The 27,277-nt window shown below is 36.2% G+C and overlaps 1 protein-coding gene across 2 annotated transcripts; it reads left to right on the top strand.

The window, feature by feature from the left end:
• On the top strand, positions 1–27,264 carry GOLPH3L (golgi phosphoprotein 3 like). 2 transcript variants are annotated; one of them, XM_033093773.1, is made up of 5 exons: positions 1–180; positions 1,941–2,138; positions 16,900–17,031; positions 18,203–18,317; positions 25,077–27,264. In XM_033093773.1, exons 2-5 carry the CDS (start codon positions 1,953–1,955, stop codon positions 25,502–25,504), a joined length of 861 nt encoding a protein of 286 aa, XP_032949664.1. In that variant the 5' UTR covers positions 1–180; positions 1,941–1,952; the 3' UTR covers positions 25,505–27,264. The 2 variants fall into 2 exon arrangements, with proteins under 2 accessions (XP_032949664.1, XP_032949665.1); XM_033093774.1 differs by lacking the exon at positions 1–180 and adding an exon at positions 623–753.
• Positions 27,265–27,277: the final 13 nt, after the last annotated feature.

The following is a 27,277-nucleotide window of genomic DNA, read 5'->3' as shown; positions in this document are numbered from 1 at the left end:
CTAAGGAAGCTGATGTGTTATTCCTTCTCTGCATCGAAGGATCAGGAAGTTGGTGCTCTCTGCGTGGCTGAGAAGTTTTTCACCTACTAGAACGGGGTGGGGGGTGGGGGGACGGGTTTCCTCCTGAAATAGAGCGCAAGCTGCTGCCTGCGTCTGGCCGGAACCCAGGAGTAACGCCAGGTAAGCAACGGGGAAATGCATTTCCTAACGTCCGAAAAAAACTCCCAATTTTCTATTTTATGGGGAGAGGGAGGTTTTTATTTATTTAATTTTTTGGCCATTTTTTTTCTTTTTAAATAGGATTTTTAACTCGTAAATGTACAGGGGGATTCATTTCTTAAAGAAAATCCCCCTTTATTTTTTTCCCCGAAGATTTAAAGTTTCTTGTATTAGGTTAGGACATAAGCCCTCTCTTCACAGTGCCAGGTAGGGTTAGTGCTTGAAGCATTTCATGGTTCTCTTCCTCCACTCTTCTTCCCACCTCCCACCAAGAATTGCATTTGAAATATAGTGCCCGTACAAAGAGTCTTTTGTTAAGTCACTTCATTTGTATTTCTATTTTAAATGTTCACATGCATTTCTGAGTATTCATTTTAATCAGTGTATATTTATCAAGCAGTTACCACGTTAAAGACATTGTGCTAGTTGCTATGGAGAATTAAAAAACCCAAGAAGATAATATCCCTGCCCTCAAGAAGTTTACAGTTGAAAGAGCCATACCAAAAGAAAGACTATAATTATACTGTAAAGGAAGTAAGTATAAATAAAGTTATGTGAAAGTACAGCTAAGAGAGAGACCAGTTCTGGCCATGGGACATGGGTAGTGGAGAAGGAGATTCATTTAAGCCTTTGCAAAGACCTCAAGAGGTCTTCGAAGGATGGGTAGAATTTAAAGAGTAAGGGAAAGGAAGAACTGCATGTACAAAGGAAATGGGTTGTTCCCAGTACATAAATGGACGTAATGGAAAATAATTGCCAGAAGGTAGAACGGGATCCAGTCACAGAGACTCTTGAATGCGTTCTTTTGATATTGAAAAAAATATTCTTTTAAATAATTGCTGATTAAAAATATGCATTATCTATGGTCTTAAAAACTGGCATTTATTTTTATCTAAAATGAAGTATGCTAACTTTAAACTTTATCATAGATGATTTAGTGCAATTTCTCTTGACTGTCGATTTTTAAAACTAGTGCATGGAATAAAAGGTCATGTGCTTTGATTTTTTTTTTTGTAGTTGAGAAAGAATTTGCTAATCTTTTATCATTCTCTTGCCAGTAATTTGTATTGGAAGCTCTTAGTGTATTTACAGGACGGCTAGCTAGGGACTGGAATGAAAGTGTTCTGATTATCTGGAATTACTACAGGAACTTCTGAACATTATTCTCTAGACTAGTGATCTCAATGAGTCATTGGGGTTTGGGGAAGAAATATTAGAACCTGTATTTCTATTTAGATTTTTAAAGCATTTTACTTTATAATATTTGTGTATGTTTTATAATGTACCATTGAATGTTTATAGAAGTTATATATAAATTATTATGTGCATTTTGGGGCTAGATGCTCACAACTTTTTGCTGTCCCATATTATTTAACTTGGGGAGGATCCATTTCATGAAACAGGAGTCACAATGATTGACAGTCACTCCTCGCTTATAGATGATGCCCAAGAAATCGACAGGTTTAAAAGATGACCATTTCTACTGGTCTTTAAAATTACTGATTTGATTTCTTTTCAATGCCTTCTGTGGATTTTATCTATTGTAATTTGGAAAGATAATGCGTTACCGACCTAATTTTTGATCATTACTCCTTCCTTTCTGTATTTCAGTTTATGAATATTTTTTTATTTGTCTACATTTTTAGTATGCATGTGTGAATATCTGTGTGTTTATTTCCATACGCACAAATATAGATTTTTTTTTTTTGTCACCCCTCCAGAAACAGTTCAGAATGACCACTTTAACTCACCGGGCCCATCGCACTAAAGTAGGCAAGAACTCCGAAAAGAAGGTAGAAAGTGAAGAAGACATTATTAATCAAGACAGGAGTACAGACAGTGAAGATTCTGGAGACTCCAAGGATATCCGCCTCACCCTTATGGAAGAAGTTCTGCTCCTGGGACTAAAAGATAAAGAGGTAGTGTAATTAGGTCCACCAGGCCGTCTCAAAGACTCTTACATAGTGGAATGTTTTTAGGAAGTAATACGAGAGAATATTTTGATTAATGTTAAATTGGCCTTAGAATTATGCCCTAGCCATCTTGGGGCTGGATTGGGAGTTTAGCAGGGTGGCTGATACTTGGAGGGTAAAATCAGCAGTGTAATTACTTAAAGTGTAACTTCATTACAAAAGTACTCCAAAGTTTTAGAGGATCCAAGAGAGGATATAACACAGTGTAAAATTTTTGTACTTAACAGTTTTCCAAGTGAGATTGATGCCGAAATAAAGAGGGCCCACACACTGAAGTCTTCTTGAGCTTTGGGGGAAAAAGTCTTTTAAATGATAAGATAAGGAAACAGGTCTGATTAGCTGTCTTACAAAACTAAACGGTAGGTAGGTTTCTTATATGTAAAGAAATAGCTCTTTAATTCTAGTCTGTGAATCTTTAGAAGTGAAGTATCAACAGTTGAGGATTATTTTAATTTTAGAAAATGTTTTATTAATTTCAACTCTTGCTAAGTTTTCCCTTATTACTAGAACATTTATTTTATAATAGAATTAGGCTTGAGATAACAAGTCTTGTGATATAACCCAATATTTTCTTAGCTTTTCTAATTAGTAGTATACATTGTCCTTCATTTGGAATTTAACTTTTTGTGATGTTTTCCCATCACTTTCTTCCCTCATGAAGAGGTTATGAAGTTATATAAATGTAATATTTTAAACAGTCTACTTCCTTTCCAAGAAAGTCTTTAGTAAGTAAATAAATAAACAAATAAATAAAGGCATATTTATTATTGGTCTCAGTTTTAAAAACTTATCAAATTGAAATGTTACTTTATATTTTAAAAATACTCAGTTTGGCTTTGATAATTGTCTTTAGGTAGAAATGAATTGGCTACATATATCTAGTAACATCTTTTCTACATTGATTCCTCAATTTAAGAATACCCTTGTTTCTTAAACTTTGCTTTTATTTTTTACCACTTTTCCCTTTTTTATTTTTTGTCATTTCAAATTACCAACTTGAACAAAACTTACAAGGCTTGTTATAGCCTGTATTTTATTAAAACTGGTGGTAGAGACATGTCCATATATACTTGGTCAAGAAATACTATGTTTCCCTGAAAATAAGACCTAGCCAGACTATCAGCTCTAATGCGTCTTTTACAGTAAAAATTAATATAAGACCCGGTCTTATTTTAATATAATATAAGACCAGGTATAATATAATATAATACCAGGACTAATATAATATAATATGAGACGAGGTCTTATATTAATTTTTGCTCCAAAAGACACATTAGAGCGATGGTCCGGCCAGGTCTTATATTCGGGGAAACATGGTAGATATATCAGAAAATCTTGCCTGGAAGTAAATTTTCCTGTTTGCTGAGAAAGTTGATGAGGCTCTAGTTTTGTAAAAGTCAAATAGATGAAAAAGCAACACTGCCTCTCTAAGAGAATGTCAGAGTAGGTCTGAAGATTAGGTGGCATGCAATACTGTTTTGAGATGTTTACACAGTGCCCAGGAAATATCACTGACTGTAGGAGAAGAGCATGTTAGAACTAAAAAGCCATTTTGTTTGTTTTAGTTTTGAACAGAAATGATTAATTTCCTGCCAATCCTAGATACTAGAATTTTTGCTTCTGTGCTGTAGGGAAACTGCCTTTGGACTTGTCTTTGTGTGTTTCCAAATTTATAATGGTTAATATAAATTTAAGGAAATAGAATAGAACAATAAAGGAGCCTCCTCTTAGAGCTGTAATTATAGTGGGTACTTAGCATATTGGTAAGATACTGGACACAGATGGCATCATTTTAATTGCTTTAATTTTATTTTTCAAGATAGTTTATACATTAAGTTTTTAGCTTTGAGTTGGCTCAGGAAGACTAAGAAATTATAAATTCTTAAATACACAGGAGAGGTCAAACCTTCTGATATATTAAAGTAGTAGTAGTAGTTTTTCCAAAATGCCTCTTAACTGTCTCTAAAAGTATGGCAGTGATTTCCAGCTCTACTTATTCTCATCTCCCAAACTACTTGTAGATTTATTTAATCAATATGTAGTGTGATTAGGGACACCCATTATGTGCTTTAGTAGCATTATGTAAATACTAAAGTAAATATCAAGTAGTGTAAATATGGTGTCTGCCTTCAAGTAACTTGCATTCTAGCTGGGGTGACAAGACATACATACCTTTTAAAAGTTAAAAAACCCAATGTCCATCTACAGCAGGATGGATAAAAATCATCTATTTATTTAAAAGAGTATAAATATATTTTCTGTTCAGAATGAAAGTGAACATTGTTACAAAATATCTATAATTCTCATATGTTCAGTAAAGGAAGCCAGACACAAAAGAATACATACTGTATGGTTCTATGTATATAAAATTCAAAACACTGTAGTATTTGGGGTTGCATATTTAGATGGTAAAACCATAAAGAAAAGCAGGAAAGGGATAACCATAGTGGTTACCTTTTTGTGGGGGGTAGGGGAGGAGGTGGGTGTTAGTGATTAGAAAAGAGAATGAGGGAGCCTTCTGGGTACTACTAACGGTTTTCTCTTTCTGTACTTGGGAGATGTTTCATGAATATTCACTCAGGAATAATTCACTGAGCTTTTCACTTTTGTGCACTCTTCTGGGTGTGCATTATATTTCACAATTCAAAAGATTTTTAAAGAAATAAACAACAATAAAAAAAAGAGTTTTTCCATGTTACGACAATAAGAGCTGAGGGAGTTGAACGGAGGAGAGACCATTGTGGGCGTTGGAATAATCTGGGGAAGAATAGAAAAGTAAAACAAACTTGGCCTTTAAGAGTGGGTGGGATAAAAAAAAAAAAAGAATGGGTGGGATTAACAGAATTGCCAAGAAGGGAATATGTCCTGGATGAGGGAACCTGAGTAAGCAACAGTAGCAGGAGCTTCATGAGATAACCAAGTAACCAGCATGCCTGAAGTAAGGAGGTGGTGTTCTTGGGGGACAGTGAGAATCAAAATTGACAAATTAGATCCGACCAGAGGATGGAGGATTTTGGTGCCAGGCACAGACATTTGGACTCTTTCCTTTAAGTAAAAGAGGCTCAGTCTAATACAAACAGTAAAACCCACTTCATTTTTGTGTCCGTATTAAGGACTTGGTGATATTTTTGCTCAGTTTTTTGTGAGCACATGTTTTGATATGTATGGATTCCTTGTTTTGCATCATTTGAGTCTGTGACATTTCAAAAAATCATAAATGTTAAACTTAGTGTCCCAAAGTCAACTTTCACTGAAGATTTCCATAAGATTCTCTGTGTAGAACCCAATACTATAATTTTAAAAAATTATCTCTTTCAAAAACATGTAAGTAGAAGATAATACAAAGAGGTTAATACTTCAAGAATTGTAGGCCTAGAAAGGAATGACAATAGGTCATAAAGTCACAATTGCTTGTGAAAGATTACTGTCATCCCCTTCTTAAGGTTAGGAGTAGTTGCCACTGCTGGTTTAAAATATTGAGCTTCATTGTCTTGGGAAAATAGTCAAGGAAGTTAAATATATGTTGAAGAATTTAACCTTTCAAGTACATTTAAAATTAGATATTATCTCAGTTCAATAACACTGACCTCAACTGAGAAAAGTAAACTTGAGCACCAGCCTGACCCAAATAAAATAGATTTGCTTCCTGTTGAAATCAAGATCCTGTTTGTCATTATTGCCTGTGATAAGAATTTTGCTATAGATATTATTGACTCGTGAACAGTTAGTGCTTTAATTAAATTGCTAGTGTATTTAAAACTTCTTTATGAGAATCTTTATTATTAAATTACCTGTAAGAGGAGTAAGCCTATTAATGCTTTTGACTTGGTGATAATCTTTTTAGTTTGTAGATAGTGTTTTTTAACTCTCTTCCCTTCCTTGCAAAGCTTTCGCTTAGTAATGCCATTCACTGAATACCTACTATGCCCTGGGACATAAAAGCCTTTCATCATATTTCTCATGTGACCACTGGAGTAAAAATTGACTCCAGAAGTAATTGTTCATTGGAATTATGGAAATATGTTTTCATTCGTTTGGTCATCAAAAATGTATTGAATGTCTCATATATATCACGTGCTGGATATTAAAAGAGAACAAAGACAATAGTCCCTGCTTTTGGGATGGGAGTGGCTGAGAAGGTGGGGGAGGAGGGAGTCAGCAGACCGTTGCCGGAAGGTGTGATGTATGTCTGGGTACTGAGGGAAGGAAGAGGAAAGACCTAACTGGGATGCGTGGTGGAAGGTGGTAGTGAAAGAGGGAAGGACAAGAGACATTGGGAAAGACTTCTGGGAGATGATAACTCTTAACCTGAATTCTGAAGGTGAACAAGAGTTAGTCTGTGAAGAGAGACATCTTGGAAAAGAGACATCAGCTGGATGTTTGTGATCATTTCAGTGATTTGCAACTAGAATAATCACAGATATTTGAAAGCATCCTAGCTCCTTTAAATGAACTCAGGTGTTTTGAAATGTAAGTACCAAACAGAGCTGGACATCCAGTTATGTGTTTTATTGTTGAACTTTTTTAAAATTGTGAAATATGGCATATCCAGAAAAGTGTGTAAAACATATAAAATTAACAAGTAATTTTAAAGTAAACGCTCATGTAACCACCACCAATAGTGCGTTGTCAGCATCCGAGAGATGTCATCTCATCCCCTCCCCAGCCCCATGCTACCCTACCTGCCTGTTGTTTTACATGGGTTCCTAAACAAAGCTATTTTAGTTTTGCCCGTTTTTAAACTTTATGTTATTAGGTTAATACTTTTATGTGTTTTTTTTGTTCAATATGATATTTGAGATTCACCCATGTTGTCGCATATACTTTGTGGTTATTGCAATATAGTATTTCATTATCTGAAGATACCACTATTCATTCGTTCGACTGGCTAATGGACATTCAGGAGTCCATTATGATCAGTGCTGCTGGAATATTCTAGTACTTATCAGTTATGGTCTTTCAAATAATGCCCCTATTCATACATCTAGAAAAATGATGAAGCAGACTGGATAAAAATTGTAAATTATAAAATATGTTAAATTAGAAAGCATTAGCTAAGCTTTTTCAAGCTGCTGATGATTTTCCATCGGTTATAATTCACTCCTTGTAATTTATTAGCAATGGGAGATTGCAAGTGCAAGCTTTTTTAAAGCTGGGGGAAAAAATTTGCAGTGAACTAATCAATACATTTTTATGAGCCAGTCAGTCAGTCCACCAATCAGTCAGTCCGTCCACAACTCATCAATGAATGGCTATAGATAGGGAAAATGTGCTCCTCTTTGAAAGTTGCTCAGTCCTGAAGCATTTTAAAATTAAAAACTTCAAAGTTTAATTTAGGTCACTACCTGGCCTTCTAGTTTCCTGATTGCACAAAAATGAACAATAAATCACTTGTCAGTAGTTATGTCAAGTGAATAGGGCAAGTGTATCAGAGGGACTCGTTTGTCAGGTTTTGTGGTTTTTATTAACAGACTTAAAAAAAAAACCAAAACTTGTTTTTATTATATCTGGTCATATAACCCCAGATAATTATTTACTATTGGTACAAAAGGAAATAAACTGAGAGACCAAATTCCTATTTTAGTAGTCAGAAAAGAGAGTTTAAGCTACTTCATTGAGAACCTGCCTTTTCCTGGACCCTCCTTCCCCCCTAAATTAGCACTGTTCTCATCTGAATTATCTGGTATTGATACTAAGTCTAAAAAGCCCCACTTCAATTTGGACTTTTGGCTGTAACCACTGAGGCTATAAACTTGATGTGAGCCATTTCATCTCTTTTGTTTCCTTCATATGTTGTGTTTGTAGTTTTCAGAACGTTTTGCGCTTTTCTCTTGAACTTCAAAGCAAATATCATCCTCTCTTTATGGGAGTCAAAGTTAAATGGTTAAATGGCCAATAAGTTGTAGAATTTACGTTCAAAGTGACTCTGAGGTTAGAAAAAGACCTGTTCACAAAATGGGTATCACATATTTTTCTTCATTTCTTGCTGAGTATTCTTCAGGATTATTAATTGCTTAGTGTGACCCCAAGAATTTCATCTCCTAGGATAGCTTTATGTGGAGTTTAACATAAAACCCCCTTTTAAGATAAAAGATTATTATGTTCTGTGGTAATATTTGACACAAGTTATTTTTTTCAAGTCTTATCTATGACTTTCTTATTCTAATGTTTAATACCGTAACGAAGCTCACTCCTAAAGATTTTGGGATCCCATAAAAACTAGTAAATCAGTAATATCAGAATAAGGAAAAGTACCACTGTAAGCAACTCCGAATGATATAATTTTGTTAGTTGTATGTTTCATCCCATTACCTCAGATTTTAATGAAGAACTATGAAAGTTCTTAACTTTTTTTTTTCTCTTTCTTCCCTCAAATATGATATTCTGGTCATAAGGAACAATACATCCAAGTAAATAAGAAGTTTAAGTAACCCAGTTGGCAAAACGAAAAATGTTTAAAGACGCAATAAGTAATATTTAATTTATTATAACCATATCTTTAGATTCTGGTGTATAAATAAATAGGCATTATATTTTTCTCCTCAGTTTACTCTGGCAGCCATCAATTAGAACCCCTGTCATATATCCTCCTTATAGGAGGAGGAGACTATTATTATACTAAAAAGAGATAAATATAAGTAGGTCGTATTCTTTCTTAAAGTATTGAATCTTAAAGCTTAAGAAAATAAATAGACAAGTCTCCTAGATTTTTCTGTGAGAGTATGATTATATTAAGCTTGCTAGAGCTGCCATAACAAGATACCAGACTGGTGGCTTAAATGACAGAAATTCATTTTCTCACAATTTTAGAGGCCAGAAGTCCAAGATTTGGTTTCTCCTGAGGCCTCTCTCCTGGCTTGCAGATGGCCATCTTCTCACACTGTCCTCACGTGGTTTTTTCCTGTTTTCCCATCCCTGGTGTCTCTGTGTGTCCAGCCAATCAAATTGGGTTAGGGCCCAGCTTAGCCTCATCTTAACTTACCTCTTTGAAGGTCCTATCTCCAAATGCAGCCACAATCTGAGGTTAGGGCTTCAACATAGGAATTTTGGGGGGATACAATTTAGCCCATAACAATGATTTAGAAAGGTTTTAGAGATAATTATGTAACATTTACTTATGTCCACCTGGAGGGCAGTTCAACCTCAGCAAGTGTCATTAACATTGTGTAGTGATATTTTTCCTTCAGTTCAAATCAGCCAACATTTACTGAGCAACTGCTCTATGCAAGGCCCTGAGAGAAATAAGGAAAACAGAAGTAACTTCAGATGTGTTTATCTTCCCTCAAGGAGCGTATGACTCTGAGGTGGGAGTAAAGACGTGTAGAGAATAACCATACTACTAGACACAATATGCACATGGTATGAGAAAGGTACAGAAAGTGCTAGAAGAACCTGGAAGAGGAAGAAATGCCTTGGAGGTTATTCTTGACTTTCTCTGTTTGCCCTCACCTATTCAGTTATCCAAAAGGTTTAAGGTGGGAATGGCAAATGGAAAAAGATCCTGAATCAAGGTTTTTGAGGCTTCCATGTGTTCCTTGGTAGATTGTGGTAACGCTTTTTGGGTATCATTGACATCTTTTGTTTAAATTTGTCTAAGATATAAAAATAGCTTCATTACCTTTTATTATTTTTAGAATAAAATGTGTTTATACTAAGAAATTCAGAAAAAGATCTACATGAGAGATCTTACTGGTATGATAAACATGTTCTACATCTTGATAATGGTTATATGCATTTGTCAAAGCTAAGTAACTTAACACCTGTTCATTTCACTCTATATAAATTACACCTCCATTTAAAAAAAAAAAGGTTTAAAGAAGAAAATAAAAGTCACTCTTAATCTCACCACTGAACGATAACTACTATTAAAATTTTGGTATATATTCTTCTAGACTTTTTTCTATGCATATTTCTACACATACATAGTTACAACAAAAATTGACCACATCAGATAAGTTATTTTATAGCCTTTTTTTAATTTAATGTAAAGTGGACATCTTTCATGTAAATAAATAAAAACATACCCTATCGTTGTAATGGCTTCATAGGATTCCATTGACTAAATGTATATTATTAACTTTTAAAGCTTGTGTGCAACTTCCCAGAGGGCGGGACAGTCTTTTCCTGGCTTTCTAGCCCCACCTTATCTATTTGCCCTTCTTTCTCATTGCTCCAGTCAACATGCCATTCCAGTTCTATTTATCTTTTTTCTTCCAATTTTTTTATTGTGATAAATAAATGTAACATAAAAGTTACCATTTTAACCATTTTTAAGTGTACATTTCAGTGGTACTCACATACATTCATATTTTTTTTGCAACCATCACTACCATTCCTCTGTGGAACTGAAATTTTATACCCATTGTCCAATAACTCCCCATTCCCCACTCTCTTCAATTCCTGGTGACCACCATTCTACTTTCTAATTTTGACTAGTGTAGGAAGGTACCTCATATAAGTGGAATCATACAATATTTGTCTTTTTATGATTGACATTTCATTTAGGAAGTATAATGTTCTCAAGGTTCATCCATGTTAGAGCAAATGTCAGAATTTCCTTTTTTTTAAAAAAAAAAAATTTTTTAAGTAAATTTTATTGGGGAATATTGGGGAACAGTGTGTTTCTCCAGAGCCCATCAGCTCCAAGTCGTTGTCCTTTTAATCTAGCTGTGGAGGGTGCAGCTCAGCTCCAAGTCCAGTTGCCGTTTTCAATCTTTAGCTGCAGGGGGCGCAGCCCACCATCCCATGTGGGAATTGAACCGGCAACCTTGTTGTTGAGAGCTCCCGTTCTAACCAGCTGAGCCATCTGGCTGCCCCTCTGGAAGCTCAGCAGCAGCTTGTTGTCTTCAATCTAGTTATGGAGGGTGCAGCTCACTGGCCCATGTGGGAATCGAACTGGCAACCCTGTTTTTCAGATCCTTGCTGTCTAACCAACTGAGCTATCTGGTCACCCCAGTATTTCCTTCCTTTTTAAGGTTGAATTGTTATAATCTTGCTGTATTGAAACTGTTATTAATATACATTGTGTTTCTTTGTCTCTTGTAACCTTATTTGATTTAAAATATATTTTGTGTGATGTTAGTATAGCTACCCCTGCTCTTTTTTGGTTACTATTTGTGTGGAATATCTTTTTCCATCCTTACACTTTTAACCTCTCTGTATCTTTGGATTTAAAGTGAGTCTTTTGTAAACAGCACATAGTTTGAACACGTTTTCAGTCTTTTTGCCAATCTCTGTCTTTTGATTGGAGAGTTTAATTCATTAACATTTAAAGTATATTTACTCAGAAGGGGGAACTTCTCTCATTTGCTCTTTGTTTTCTGTATTGTCTTAAAGCTTTTCTGTCCCTTATTTTGTGTTTCATTAATTTTTTTGTAGCAAAACATTTTAATTCTCATTTCCTTTTCTGTTTGTTCTGTAATATTTTCTCTGTTATCACCATGAGGATTACATTTAACATCCTAAAGTTATAACACTTTAATTTGAATTTATACCAATTTAACTTCAATAATGTACAAAAACTCTGCTTCTATACAGCTTCATCCCACTGCGTTCAGTTTTTGATGTTACAAACTTTTATCTTTATATAATGTGTGTCCAAAAACATAAATAATTGTTTTTATAATGCATTAATGTATTAAATTATGTACAAAACAGAATATAGAGTAACAAACCAAAGTCACACTAATACTAGCTTTTAGACTAATAATTTTTTAATGTCTTAGTCTCTTAAATCATGTAGAAAACAAAAAGTAGAGTTACAAACCATTTATACTATAATAGTAGCTTTTATAATTGCCCGTGTATTTATTTTTACTGACATCTTTGTTTTTTCATACTGCTTTGGGTTACTGTCTATTGTCCTTTCATTTCAACCTGTAGGACTGACTCCCTTTAGCATTTCTTTTGTACAGGGCAAGTCTAGTCGTAAGGAACTCCCTCAGCTTTTGTTTCTCTAGGAATGTCTTAATTTTGTTCACTTTTGAAAGACAGTTTTGCTGAATATAGGATTCTTAGTTGACAAGTTAATTTTTCTTTTAGCACTTTGAATATATCAGCCGACTGCCCTCTAGTCTCCAAAGTTTCTGGTGAGAAAACTGTGGGTAATCTTATTGAGGAGCTCTTGTGTATGACAAGTGGCTTCTCTCTTGCTGGTTTTCAAGATTCTCGTTGTCTTTGTCTTTCAGCAGTTTGGTTTTATGGATTCAGTGTGCACCTCTTTGAGTTCATTGAACTTTTGGACGTTTATATTTATGTCTTTCATCAAATGGGAAGGTTTTAACCAGTGTTTCTTCACATAATCTCTCTGTCCCTTTTACGCTCTCTTCTCCTTCTGGGAGTCCCACAGTGTGTATGTTGGTTCACTGTTACTGAGGTCCCAGAGGTCCCGGGCTCTCTTCATTCTTTAATCTTTTTTCTTTCTGTTCCTCAATCTCAATAATTTCCATTGTACTATCTTCAAGTCTGTTCATTCTTTTTTCTCAACTTTGCCTTTGAATCCCTCTAGTGAATTTTGTATTTCAGTTATACCTTTAGTTCTAGAATTTAAATTTTCTGTCCCTTTATTGATATTCCCATTTTGTTCAGACATCATTTTCTTGATTTTTCTCCCCACACCTTTTCTTAGTTCTTTGAGAATCTTGAAGATAGTTTTAAAGTCTTTGTTCGCTAGGTATACCATCTGGTCTTTCTCTGAGACAGTTTCGGTTGGTTTATTTTTTTCCTTTGACAATCTGACATCTCTATCACTGAAACGGAAACTACATGATCAGGAAGAGATGCGAAAACAAAGAAAACTTTAATTGCTTTAATACTAGCTGAAATGTTTGCACACCTGTTGAGATTCACAAAGTCACCACGATTATATAAAAGTACTTATGCCTAAGTAAATTATATACTCTGAAGTAAGTTATAGTTTAACCTTAATTAGGCAGTTAAGTTGTATAAAACTAAGTATTAATCAAAAAAAAAAAAGCTTACTCCCTTCTTAAAGAGAAGTTACAAATATGACTCAAAGTAACCAGGAGGCGGGCAGTGGAGGGAACTAATCCCAGCTTTGAGTCTAAGATCAGGCCCTCAGGAAATTTGGCTATGTCTGTGGATATTTATGGTTCGAGCTGAGCTTTTGCCAGGTTATCATATTTCATAATAAATTTATGCTTTCAAGAAACATTTAATGAGAAACACTATGTATCAGTCAGATACTCTCTTCTTAAGGAATTTATAGTCTACTGAGGGGAAACAGTTTATTGCAATGGGATATGACAAATGACGGGAAACGTATATATACACAGGCACACCCAGGTGAGGAGCCTAACCCACGGGGTGGAGTGGAGAGAATGACAAGTTAGAGAAGGTAACACGGAAGATATGAGCCCTGTACTTAATCCTCAAGAACAAGAAGTGTTTGGGAGAAGAAGGAGTACTGGTTCTTTTAGACAGAACTGTGTGCAAAGGCCAGTAGGCAAAAAGGATGCCTTAAGAGTACTTAAAATAGTTCCGGACAGGTAAAGCACAATGTTCTAGGGGAAAGAGGCCAGAGAGAGTCTAGCAAGCAGCGTCCTGGTGTGAGTCCTACACTGAGGAATTTGGACTTGACTGAAAGGAGCATTTGAAGATTTTTAAGCAGAGGGGAAGGGAGTTACATAATTAGATTGGAGCTTAAAAGATCATCCTGGCTATGGGAAAAATGGATTGGAAGACCTCTACCTCTGGCAGTATAGTGGTCAGATATTAAGTCGTGAGTAAACTTATTTTTAATGTATCGTTGGGCCTTTGGAAAGTAAAGGAAATCTTCAGACCTCCCCAAACAAACACCAAAATTAAAATACTGAAGGTGAGCAATAAACAGACATGAAACCCAAATTGCTCTAGAGCAAACTGCCAAATCAGTCCAGAGATTCAGGAATTGGGTGGTCAAGAATAAACTTTGGGATTGAGATAAAATGGGGAAGCTAGGTATAAATGTGGTCCCAGTTGTGTGGCATTCCTCCATGGCTGCCTTTCAAAAGAAACAAATACAGATCTTCCTCTCTGGAGGAAAACATCCTCAGTTTAGGCCTCCAGAATCACACATATGCACAAAATACGGACCTCTTAATCAAACACCAAACATGCAAAGAAACAAACATCTATGAGAAAGAATCATCAGAAATAACAAATAATAGGTCTTTCAAGGACCTCAGATCAGGCAATATAAAATATCTATGACATTTTAAGAAATAAAAAGAATCACAGAATGAACAACAAAAAGAAATGATCACAAATGACCAGGCAAATGTGAAAAATAACTACATAGAACTTTTAGAAATGAAAAAATAGTTGAACTCTTTAAATCTCAGGGTCAGTTTAACAGATGTAGATGGAGAGAGTAACTTGGAAGCCAGATATGAAATAACTTTAGAAAGCAATATAGAGACAAAGCAAATAGAAAATACAAAAGAGGTTAAAAGACATGAGATTAGCATAAGAAAGATTGGAGTCCCAGAAGGAAAGAAAAAAGAACATAGAGGAAAGCCAAAATTTTTAGAGATAAGAACAGAATTTTTAAGAACTAAGAAATGAACCTACAGAAACAGGAAACTTGTACCAAACAGGATATGTAAATTCACAATCACACTGTAGGCAAACTGCAAAACACCAAGAGAAGATGTCAAAGGACGAAAGAAAAAAGACAAATCACCTACAAAGAAACCACAATCAATAAGAATGATAATTTCTCACTTGCAACAGTGGAAGCTAGAAGAGGAGGGCGTAATATCTTCAGTGTGATAAGAGAAAACTACCAACCTAGAATTTTATGTCCAGAGAAACTCTCTTTCAAGAATGATGGTAAAATAAAGCCATTTCAGATAAGCAAAATAGAGTTTGGCTCCAACAGACTTTTACTTAAGGAAATTCTGCTTTAGGAAGAAGGAAAATGGTACCAGAAAGGAGGTCTGAAATGCAAGTAGGAATGGTGAGCAAGGAACTTGGTAAGCATCTGAGTAAATCTAAACAAGTGCTACCGGTGTGAAATAATGATGATGCTAATAAAATGTCTAATTTGTGAGGTTAGAAAAACAAAATATCGGTCAACTAGGAGAGTGGCTAATATATTGATTCATTTTAAAAATAGATCTTTTATTAATTTTAAGTTAATCGTCATGCATGTTAAAATGTCAAGGGTAACTTTCCTAAAGAAAAGGGAGTGTATCATTTCCAAAGCAACAGAGAAACAAAAATACAATTTAAAAAAATGTTTAATAAAAAATGACTTGCCTCTGTTTAGCTTTGTGACCTCTGTCATGTTACATGGCCTCCATAAACCTTAGTTTCTCATCTTTAAAATGTGGATCCTCCCTTACAGGATTGTTGTGAAGATGTAATCAGATAATAACGTGCGAAAAGCTTAGCCCAACTCTATACATCGTAGGTGTTCAGTAAATATTAGACATCACTGCTCTTACTGGTGATCTACTTGTGGTAATGCTTAAAGCCATGGCAGATCCTCCCTGCCAATATTTCACCCAGCTTCTCTCCCGCGAGAGGGGATGCTACACCCAAAGATAGCTGGGGAGTGTTGAACGGTTCTGATAACTCTGATGGGTCTCCCTTGTGTCGGTCCTAACTCCTTGCTCAGAACCTTCAGGATTCAACATTGCGTTTCAGTAAAAAGTTCAAAACCTTAGGGCTGGCTCCAATCAACTTGATCTCATGGTTTCTCATTAAATCCTTGAGTTTGATCTCTAAACATATTTGAGGTCTCCTTCCTTAACACTTTTGTTTAAAATGCCATTTGGAAGAATAGGTGGAATTTGGATGATTTCCTTCATCCGGAAAACCCTCCCTCCCTCTCTGCTGATTCAAACTATTCTTCAAAAACCAGCTCAGGTTCCCAAAGAGTTCCTGTCTACTCTAGAGCAAAAGTGATTTACAGTTTGAAAAACTATCATCTAAACCAAACTTCCAGCAGTTATTTATGCCTGTCTCTTCTACTGCTTTTTCATTTGAGCTTTTATTTAAATGTTGTATTATCACCGAACTTTCCTCAAATTTTCATGGTCATTCCAGTCAGATGTTCAGCTCTTGAAGACAGTGGCTATTTTCTTACATGTCTTTGTATCCTCTGTAGCATCTAGGGAAGGGAAACTAATATTTAAGTGCCTACTGTATGCCAGGCACTGTGATAAATGCTTTCTTCTGTATAACATCTCATTTGTTCCTCACAGCAAAAGGAAAGATAGATATCGGTGTCCCCATTTTACAGATGAGGACATTGCACTTGAGGCTCTTAAGTCGTCAGTGGCAGAGCTGGGTTTCTCCTACACCACCCATCAAAATAGCCTGCAAATAGTCCATATTGTGGACGTGTAAAAGGTTGAAGAGGTTTATACGTTTTTCTATTTATTCGCATCCCACTCTGAAATTTAGTGTGTCATGAAAACAGATTACAAAGAAGCCCACATTCTTCTCAAAAATTACAATTTGACATGCCAATTACTAACTTAACAGCCAAACCATAGTCATACACAAAGAGCTTTAAGTCAGACAAAATCATATGGGGTAAAGGGTGGGTTAAGGGAATTGAAGAGAGATTCTTTTACTCTGTGCTTCGAGTTCATGTAATATGATGCGAAACAAATCATGACAAAGTGAACCACTCTTCGGGTGCTCGCTGCAAGTCCATATCCTTTTCAGAACATTCTTCTCTTTTCCCATTTTCTAGGGTTACACATCTTTCTGGAATGACTGCATATCATCTGGCCTGCGAGGGGGCATCCTGATAGAGCTGGCCATGCGGGGTCGAATCTATCTGGAACCCCCGACCATGCGTAAGAAGCGACTCCTAGACAGAAAGGTACAGCATCTTCTATGGACATGCTCTTAGCTTAGAAAAGGGCAGGTCCAGTGGCCCATGGTGGAGGAAGAGGAAGGCTCGAGTAGTGACTGACTCAGGTGTCCCATTGGCTAACAGGTTTAATTACCCTACACCTAAGGGAGAAATCCAAGTATCCATAGTCTAACGAGTTGTAAGAATTTCTGGCTTTTTTCTTTGTTATGCAGAAAAATCCCAGTTAGGATGCTGTTGATCCGTCCTCCCTCTATCGCTACAGCTAGAACATTCTGCAATAGAGTATTATATGGGCGGACGCAAACACATGGGTCACGTGCAGTCTTTGCTTAACTGGTCGTCCTCAGATAACGGTTCAATGTCTCACCTCCCACTTACTGTTCTGTTCTCCCCGACACAGGAGCTTAACTCCTGCCTCCATGTTCTCACTCCTCCTCTGTTCCACTGACAACTTCACTGCCATACTCGGCACTCTACTGAAACTACATTCTTAGGTGTCACCAGCTCCTTTTCTCTTTAGTTTTGTCTTTTAACCTACATGTGGCATTTGACACTTTTGACCTCCTGCTGGAAACTTCCTTGTTCTTGGCCCGCGTTGCAATTACATGCTCTTTCTCCTCTGGCTGCACCCCGTTTCTTTTACTTCTCCATTCCTTACCATCTAAGTCTGAGTGTGTATCCCTTTGCATAACGTCTGTCCTTTTGGAGGGAGCGTTTACCTTTACAGCTTCGTCTCCATGATATGAACTCACAAATCCTGGGCCTGTCTTCTTTTTCTGCCTCAGGAACAAATTCAGCTGTTGGCTAGACAGTTCAACGTGGCTATCCCATATCACTTAACACCAAACTTGCCCATTTTCCCCCAAAACTGTCTTTTTCCCCTGACTTTCCTACCTTTATTAATTGTTTTACAAGTAGGTTTTCCAGACTCAAAGAATTACTATTGAACCTTTTCCCTATTGTTATGTATATCCGGTTTGTCACTAACACCCACTTCACATGTTATTTTGCTCTCCCCACTGTCACCCCATCCTAGATTTTTAAACTTCTTGAAAACAAGGATAGTGTGTTATGCTGCTCTGCATTTCCTATAACACTTTACCAATAATGTATATATGGTATAAGGAGAGATTTTAATTTGAAAAAACCAGGGCCGTTGTTTGTCCTTTCCTAAAAGGTACTGCTGAAGTCAGACAGCCCAACGGGTGATGTTTTACTGGATGAAACTCTCAAACACATCAGAGCCACAGAACCCACAGAAACTGTCCAGACATGGATAGAGCTACTCACCGGTAAGATGGCTCAAAATGAGTCAGAAATCCCATACTTGTAATCTTTGTCCTACTCTTAAGGTCCGGAAAAGAAGTACAGAAATTTCAAGGTGCCAGGTAAAATATATATCGTTCTTCACTATTTAACTGTATGAATGAGGGACAGAGGAGGTGTGGCTGATCAACACCGAAAGTTTTCCAAAGCCTCACCTTACCTCCGCCACCCTATCCTGTAAGTTCTTTGGTAGCATTCTTCACAAGAAAACTTTTGACGTCTTTATTGGTACATAATTCACATACACATTGACCCATTTAAAGCATACGGTTAAATGGATTTTAGTATATTCACGCAATCGTGAAACCATCCGTCACAATCTTCAGTTTAGAACATTTTCATCACCTCCAAGATAAACCCCATACTCAACAGCAGTTTCCCCTAATTTCCCCCAACCCTCGTGCCCAGCTCTAGGCAACCACTGATTTACATTTTGTCTCTCTAGATTTGCTTATTCCAGATATTTTGTATAAATGAAATCATACAACTTGTGGGTTTTGTGACTGGTTTCTCACGATAATGGTTTCAAGGTTCATCCATGTTTCAATACTTCCTTTTTTCTTTTCTTTTCTTTTTTTTTAAGAAGGGCACAGTTCACAGTGGTCTATGTGGGGATCAAACCAGCAACCTTGGTGTTATTAGCACCACGCTCTAACCAACTGAGCTAACTGGCCACCTTCACCCCTTTTTTTCTTTTTTAAGAGCAAGTTCAAAACCTTTTTTTTTTTTTTTTTAATTAAAGTTTATTGGGGTGACGATTGTTAGTAAAATTACATAGATTTCAGGTGTACAATTCTGTATTACATCATCTATAAATCACATTGTGTGTTCACCACCCAGAGTCAGTTCTCCTTCCATCACCATATATTTGATTCCCTTTACCCTCATTTACCACCTCCGTTCCCCTTTACCCTCTGGTAACCACTAAACTATTGTCTGTGTCTATGAGTTTTTGTTTCTCATTTGTTTGTCTTGTTCTTTTGTTGTTTTTCGTTTATATACCACGTATCAGTAAAATCATATGGCTCTCTACTTTTTCTGTCTGACTTATTTCGTTTAGCATTATAATCTCAAGATCCATCCATGTTGTCATAAATGGTCCTATTTCATCTTTTCTTACTGCCGAATAGTATTCCATTGTGTATATATACCACAACTTCTTTATCCATTCATCTATCGAAGGACATTTTGGTTGTTTCCATGTCTTGGCCACCATAAATAAAGCTGCAATGAACATTGGAGCCTCTTTATGGATAAATGTTTTCAGGTGTTCAAAAACTTTAATGTGAGTCACAAGATCTATGGCATAACATTTTAGGAAAATCTTCCACAGGACACTTTGAGGTCATAGCCACTGTCAACTGCTGGGACCTTTTTTTTTTAATGGAAATTTTTATTGAGATATTTGTAGATACACATGCGGTTGTCAGAAATAATACAGAGAGATCTCTTCTATGCTTTGCCCAGAATCCCCCACTGGTAACATTTTATAGAACTATAGTATCATATGAAAACCAAGATATTGGCATTGATACAATCCACCAGTCTTACTAGAATTTCCTCCAGTTTTAAGTTGACTCCTTTATGTTGCTGGATAATATTTCATTGTACGGATGTACCACATTTGTTTACCCACACTCCACTTGATGGACATTTGGGTCATTTCTACTTTTTGGGTATTATGAATACTGCTGTTAAGAACATTCATGGCAAGTTTTCGTGTGGACATGTTTTAATTACTTTTGGGTATTTAGTAAACTTTTTGTTGTGGTAAAATATACACAGCATGTACCTATGGGCTATCTGTATGTCTTCTTTGGGAAAATGTCTATTCAGGTTCTTGCCCCATTTGATTTTCTTAGTTACATTCTTGGGATAAATTTCACTTGATCATGCTGTTAGATTCAATTTGCTAATATTTTATTAAGTATTTTTGCATCTATGTTCATAAGGGTTATTGGTGTGTAATTTGAGCTAAAGAGAGTCTCTTATAAGACAGCATGTAGTTGGATCCTATTTTTAATCCATTCTTCTAGTCTTTGTCTTGTGATTGTCCTATTTTCAAGTTTGCTAATTCATTCTTCTGCCTCTTTAAATCTGTTTTTGAGCTGTATAGTGTATTTTTCATTTCAGTTATTGTATGAGTATTTAAGCTTCGGGTTTTCATTTTGGTTCCTTTTTAGAATTTCTGTCTTTTTATTAATATTGTCATTTTGTTCATACTTTGTTTTCCTGTCTTTGTCCACATCTTCCTTTAGCTCTTTGAGCAACTTTAAGATAGTTGTTATTCAAGTCTGTGTCTCGTAAATCTGACATCTGTACTTTCTCAGGTACTTATTATGTCAGTAGCTTTTGTTCCTATGAGTGGGCCATGCTTTCCTGTTTCTTTGTATGTCTTGTGATTTTTGTTGTTGTTGAAAACTGGACATTTGAATCTTATAATATGGCAACCCTGGAAATCAGATTCTCCCGTTCCTCAGGATTTGCTGGGGGTTTTTTTTGTTTTGTTTCGTTTTTATTATTGTTGTATGGTGTCTCTGTGCCATGGATCAGATGAGGTGAAAGCTTCAGACTCACGTCTTTTCTGAGGTTTCTTCTTTTCCTGAGCAAGCACTGTGGCTTTCTAATATACAATGTATATCCAGTTGCTTTTAATATAAAAGAACAACAACAATGCTTATTCTCTAAATCTCCCTGGAAGCTGCTTCAGCTGGTGGGGATTAGAACAATGGCAGCCAACCTTTACCCGCATGTCGGCCATCAGAAGCTGCAATCCATAATCAGAACAGAGATCTTGATATTTCAAAGACAAGGTCTTTATTGCCCACCCTGCCTCCAGCAAGTGGCACCAAAACCACGGATTGCTGTCCCCACAGCTGCCTGTCATGGATGGGAGCTAAAGGCTGAAATTGACCGATATTAACCACAGTCTGCCAGCCAAACCTTGCCCTGGAACCTACAAACATTCAAATAGACTGCAGAGTTCCAAAATAATTATTTAAAAAATGGATTCTGCTCGTACAGCTGTTGTCTAGGTGGAGAGATGGATTTCTGGCGCTTCCTACTCTGCCATCGTTCCTGGCGTCATACCTCAATGATTAACATTTTAAAGAATCATATCCAGTTTGTCATTAGGATCTACTTCAAATATTATTTTTGTCTCCCCACTATCATTCCATACTAGATTTTAAACTTCTGGGGGACATGAATAGGGACTGTTTTTCACAGTGGCAGCACCATTTTACACTCACTTCTACCACCAATGTGTGAGAGTTTTAATTCCTCCATGTCCTCATCAACACTTACTATTTTCTCTCTTTTTTTTTTTAAATTTTTGCCATCCTAGTATGTGGTAGTAGTTTACTGTGATTTTTTTTTTTTTGCATTTCTCTAATGACTAATGATGTTGAACTTCTTTGTATGTGCTTATTGGCCATTTTTGTATATCTTCTTTGGAGAATTGTCTACTCAAATTCTTTACCCATTTTTTAAATTGATTTTGTCTTTTGCTATTGAGTTGTACTTTTTATATATATTCTAGATATAAATCTCTATCTGATACATGAATTGCGAAATTTTTCTTCCATTCTGTCAGTTGTCTTTTTATTTCTTTGATGGTATTCTTTGAAGCACAAAAGTCTTCAATTTGGGTACATTTCAATTTTTTTTTTCTTTTATTGCTTGTGCTTTTGATGTAATATCTAAGAAACCATTACTAACGCAACAACATGAAGATTTTTTCTGTATTTTCTTCTAAGAGTTTTATAGCTTTAGCTCTTGTTATATATGGTGTCAGGTAGGGCTCCAACTTCATTCTTTCACATGAGGCTGTACATACTGTGACCTAGTTGTCCTAGCACTATTTCTTGAAAAGACTGTTCTTTCTTCCGTGAATTACCTTGGTACCATGGTCAAAAATCATTTGACCATAAATGTATGGGTTTATTTCTGGACTCTACATTGATCTATATGTCTATTCTTATAGACACTCTAAGTGTCTTATAGACACTATCTTGATTATTGCAGTTTTTTAGTGATTTTGAAATCAGCAAGTGTGAGTCCTCCAACTTTGTTCTTTCTCACGATTATTTTGGCTATTCTGGGTCCTTTGCTTTTCCACATAAATTATGGGATCAGCTTGTCAATTTCTGCAACAGAGCAAGTTAGGATTTTAATAGGGATTATGTTGACTGTAGATGAATTTGGGGAATATTGCTGTCTCAATAATAATACATCTTCCAATCCATGAACATGGGATGTCTCCCCATTTATTTAGATCTTTTTAAATTTTCACCAATATTTTGTAATTTTCAGTGCATAAGTCTTGAACTTCTTTTGTCAAATTTATTCCTAAGTATTTTGCTCTTTTTGATGCTGTTGTAAATGTAGTTGTTTTCTTAATTTTGTTTTCAGGTTCATTACGAATGTTATGAAATTCAGTTGACTTTTATATGTTAGTCTTGTATCCTGCAACCTTGCTGAACTTGATTACTAGCTGTAATAGTTTTTAAGTGTATTCCTTAGATTTTTCTATATGCAAGATCACGTCTCCTGAAAATAAAAATAGTTTAACTTCTTCCTGTCTAATCTGGGTACCTTTATTTCTTATTCTTGCCTAATTGCCCTGGCTAGTACCTCCAGGACAGTTCTAAATAGAAGTGACGAACATGGACATCCTTGTCCTGTTCCTGATCTTAGCAGTTCAATATTCAGTCTTTCACCATTAAGTATGATGCTAGCTGTGGGTTTTTCGTAAATGCCCTCTTCAAGTTGAGGAAGTTCCACCTATTCGTAGTATGTTGAGTGTTATTATCATATAAGGATGTTGGATTTTATCAAATACTTTTTCTGTGTATATTGAATTGATCATTTGGTTTTGCTTTTGTAGTACAGAATTGATTTTTTGGATGTTAAAACAAACTAGCATTTCTGGTATAAGCCACCTGATCATGTTATATAGTCTTTATTATATTTGTTTTGCTAGTATTTTGTTTTGCTAGTATTTTGTTGAATATTTTTGTACCTATATTCATAAGGGATATTGGTCTGTAGTTTTCTTGGGATGTCTGTCTGGTTTTGGCATCAGAGTAATATTTACTGTATGGATTACAGAAGTATTCCTCTGTTTTTTGTTTGTTTGTTGTGGTTTTGTTTGTTTTGATTTGATTTTGAAAGAGTTTGTGAAGGATTGGTATTAATTCCTCTTTAAATGTTTGGTAGAGTTACCAGTAAAGTCATGTTGGCCACACTTTTCATTGTGGGGAGTTTTAAAATTATTTATTCAATCTGTTTACTTGTTGTAGATCTATTCAAATTTTCTCTTTCTTCTTGAGTCAATTTAGATAATTTTTGTGTTTCAAGGAATTTATCTGTTTCTTCTAGGTTATCTAATTTGTTGGCATAGTGTTATTTATCATATTATGCCCTCATTACCCTTTTTATTTCTTCAAGGTCATAATTTTAGTAATTTGAGTCTTCTCTCTTTTTCTCTTGGTCTAGGCTTATCAATTTTATTGATCTTTTCAATGAGCCAACTTTCACTGATTTTCTCTATTGTTTTTATTTTCTTGATTTCCACTCTAATTTTTATTATTTCTTTTCTTCTGCTTGCTTTGGGTTTAGCATGCCCTTTTTTTCCCCCCCTAGTTTTTTAAGGTAGGTTAGGTTAGGTTATTGATTTGACATGTCCTTTTCTACATAGCAGTTGGAGTCACAAATTTCCCTCTTGGCACTGCTTTAAGCTGCAACCATAGGTTTTGGTATGTTGTGTTTTCATTTTTATTAAACTCAAAGTAGTTTTTAAATTTCCCTTGTGATTTCTTTGACCTACTAGCTATTTAGGAATGTATTGTTTTATTTCCACATTTTTTAAATTTTCTCAATTTCCTTCTGTTACTAATTTTTAATTTAATTCCATTGTGCTTGGATATAACATAGGTGTGATCAAAAAATATGGTGAATGTTTAATTTTTTTTTAAACTTATTACAGTAAAAGACAAATTGCCATTAATTCCCTTCAAGATATTCCCCCTCGCTTCGAACACACTTATCCCATCGTTCTTGCCACGTTCTGAAGCACAAGTACTCTTTTGTGAGTGTCTTTAGTTGTTCATAAAACTGGCTGTCTCGATGTCCTGAATCATTCTGACTTTGGGGAAGAGCCAGAAGTCACACGGTGCCAGATCCAGTGAATGAGGTGGATGAGGACACACCGTAATGTTTTTATTTGACAGAAATTGCCATATATCAGAAGCAGTGTATGACACGGAGCATTGTCATGATGGAGGATGAAACCATTTGCACATTTCATGTTAGTGCATTGTCGGTGATCCATGATGTATGGCACACTTTAAAACACACCTTCTCTCAACCGTAGCTCACACCCAACTGCACCGAACAAGTTGAAACTTGTCACACACTGTCATTAAGGTTCAACGCACCACTTCTAGTACTGAAGATCCCTGCCTTTCCGTTGGATGGCACTTGGTAGCAGCATTCACCATATTTCTTAATCACACCTCATACTTTGTATGTTTTCAGTCCTTTTAAATTTATTAAGGCTTGTTTTGTGGCCTAACATATGGTCTGTCCTGGAGAATGTTCCATGTACACTAGAGAAGAATGTACATTCTGCTGTTATAGAGTGGAATGTTCTATAGATGTCTTGTTAGATCTAGTTCTGGTTCATAGTGTTGTTCCAAGTTTTCTGTTTCTTTCCCCTATAGGCGAGACCTGGAATCCCTTCAAATTACAGTACCAGCTGAGAAATGTAAGAGAGCGAATTGCAAAGAACCTAGTAGAGAAGGGTATTCTAACCACTGAGAAGCAGAATTTCCTCCTATTTGACATGACTACTCATCCAGTGACCAATACAACAGAGAAACAGCGACTAATGAAAAAACTTCAAGATAGTGTCCTAGAGCGGTGGGTAAATGACCCTCAGCGTATGGACAGACGAACTCTAGCACTCCTGGTGCTAGCCCACTCCTCCGATGTGCTGGAGAATGTCTTCTCCTCTCTGGCAGATGACAAGTATGATGTGGCAATGAATCGAGCCAAGGACCTAGTAGAACTGGACCCTGAAGTGGAGGGGACAAAGCACAGTGCCACAGAGATGATCTGGGCGGTGCTGGCAGCTTTCAATAAATCCTAAGGCCAGCAGGTGGGTTTTTCCTTCTTCCCCTGCTGGCTTGGTGACTGTCAAGATACACCGTCACTGAGTTTTGTGCGATGAGATGTTGTTCATCATCTTTCTTTCCTTCTCTTGAATCAGACTTGTGATTTGGGGAGAGCAACTTGAGGGCTTCTCCATAGACCTTGCCTGTTATAAGCAGACTGTATTTCTCCCTAGATTTCCACTCCAGGGGTGAATAAACTAGGTGAGCCCACACATGCCCAATAAACATTTTCTCTCATTTCCTGGTTTACTTCCCATCCAGTGTGCTTTTGGATAAGCAAGATTATCTAAGTGGGATGTGGGAGTTCTCTAGCCACAGAACGTGAATGAGACGTAAAACAAACCATTGATTACATTGTTTAAAGTCTTGCTTTCTATCTTAAATTTAAATACATGTTTTCAGTCTTTGTCTCTCAGACTCTGCTATAGACTCATGTAGCTTATGGAAATAACTGTCTCTTTGAATAAAGGTCAATGGAAACAAAACTAGTTTTTGGAGCAGGTGGTCTCTGGGATTATATATCCCACTAGTGATTTTCTCACGTTCCTATTCTAGCTTAATGAGGATATTCCAAACTTGAGTATCTGGTTCTCACAGCCGTAGAAGCAGAAGTATATTCTCTACTCTTTCTTAGTATTAATCCTACTCCATTATTCATTAGGACAGAAGTCGAAATGAAAAAAATATATTTATCTGTCAGCCACCTCTTTCATGCAGGAAGTAGCATCAGAACTTGCACAGACTGTCCTGATTCCTCCAGACTACTTTAATCTCTCTACTCTGACCGAATCAAGAGAGTTATAAATTTCAATTGCTGAATAGCAGCATCCTGAGTCTAGAAAGTATCTAAACTCTAGATCGTCTTGTTCCCTGTTTTTGGCTTCCTATGTAAATTGACAGATGCTGTCTACCCGTAAGAGTTCTGGAAGTAGTTTTGTCTATATTTAATCCACAGATACCCTCCTAGTCCTTCGTCTTGTGTCAACCCTCCTTCTGGCCAAATCTCTAAAATGTTTTTCAGTTGAGGTAGTGCAAAGAGAAGCTTATTAAGAAAAACCCTAGTTGGAACGTCAATTTGGTATCTAAAGCATGCTGATAGGAGGTTTAGTATTTGGACTAGAGGAAAGGCACCAAGTTGTGCTAACGTCAAGCGTTTATTATACCGATACTAGAAATGCATCCTGCCTCTTGACCATTAGAGAGAAATCGGCTGTCAAAGAGTTAATGCGGGTGACTGGCCCTGAAATTAAATCTTCCTGATCAGAGGTAATTAAATGAATGATTAGAATTTTCATCTCCTCCCCAAACCTGTCTAGGCCCACAAAATTCCCCAATTAACTTTTTGTTGTTGTTTTTATTTTTCACTTCGGGTACCACTTAGGTAGCTAGAGATGCAAATTTTAACATGAAACAAATTCTCAATGTGAGGTTGAGTGGAGCTTTAGTCTGGCTCTCTGAAAATACAAAAACCAGTCCATGTGTTGTCTCTGCCTGATTTAGTTTTTCTTTCCATTTGAACAATTTGGCAGGAATTGAAACCAGATTTTCCTGTGGAAAGTTTTAGCTTGACTGAGGGTGTGAAAGTTGAGTTCTTTCTTGCAACTCTGGGTCATGTTTATATTGTTAAGATGAGGATGTCTTCAGTTTGAATCTGCATAATGTTCATTTCAAAACACCTTCTCGTTTAACGCATATGACCTTCACGTTTCTGTATAATAAAGATAATTATTGGCTCTCTGGTCTCTGTG

This window comes from Rhinolophus ferrumequinum, chromosome 22 (assembly GCF_004115265.2).
Source record: "Rhinolophus ferrumequinum isolate MPI-CBG mRhiFer1 chromosome 22, mRhiFer1_v1.p, whole genome shotgun sequence".
Taxonomy (NCBI): Eukaryota; Metazoa; Chordata; class Mammalia; order Chiroptera; family Rhinolophidae; genus Rhinolophus; species Rhinolophus ferrumequinum.
This window is presented reverse-complemented; position numbering and strand designations above follow the sequence as displayed.

Coding starts and splice junctions, on each gene's coding strand:
- GOLPH3L (XM_033093773.1), top strand. CDS start 1,953: ATGACCACTTTAACTCACCGGGCCCATCGCACTAAAGTAGGCAAGAAC. Junction 17,032..18,202: donor AGCGACTCCTAGACAGAAAG/GTACAGCATCTT, acceptor CTTTCCTAAAAG/GTACTGCTGAAGTCAGACAG. Junction 18,318..25,076: donor ATGGATAGAGCTACTCACCG/GTAAGATGGCTC, acceptor TTTCCCCTATAG/GCGAGACCTGGAATCCCTTC.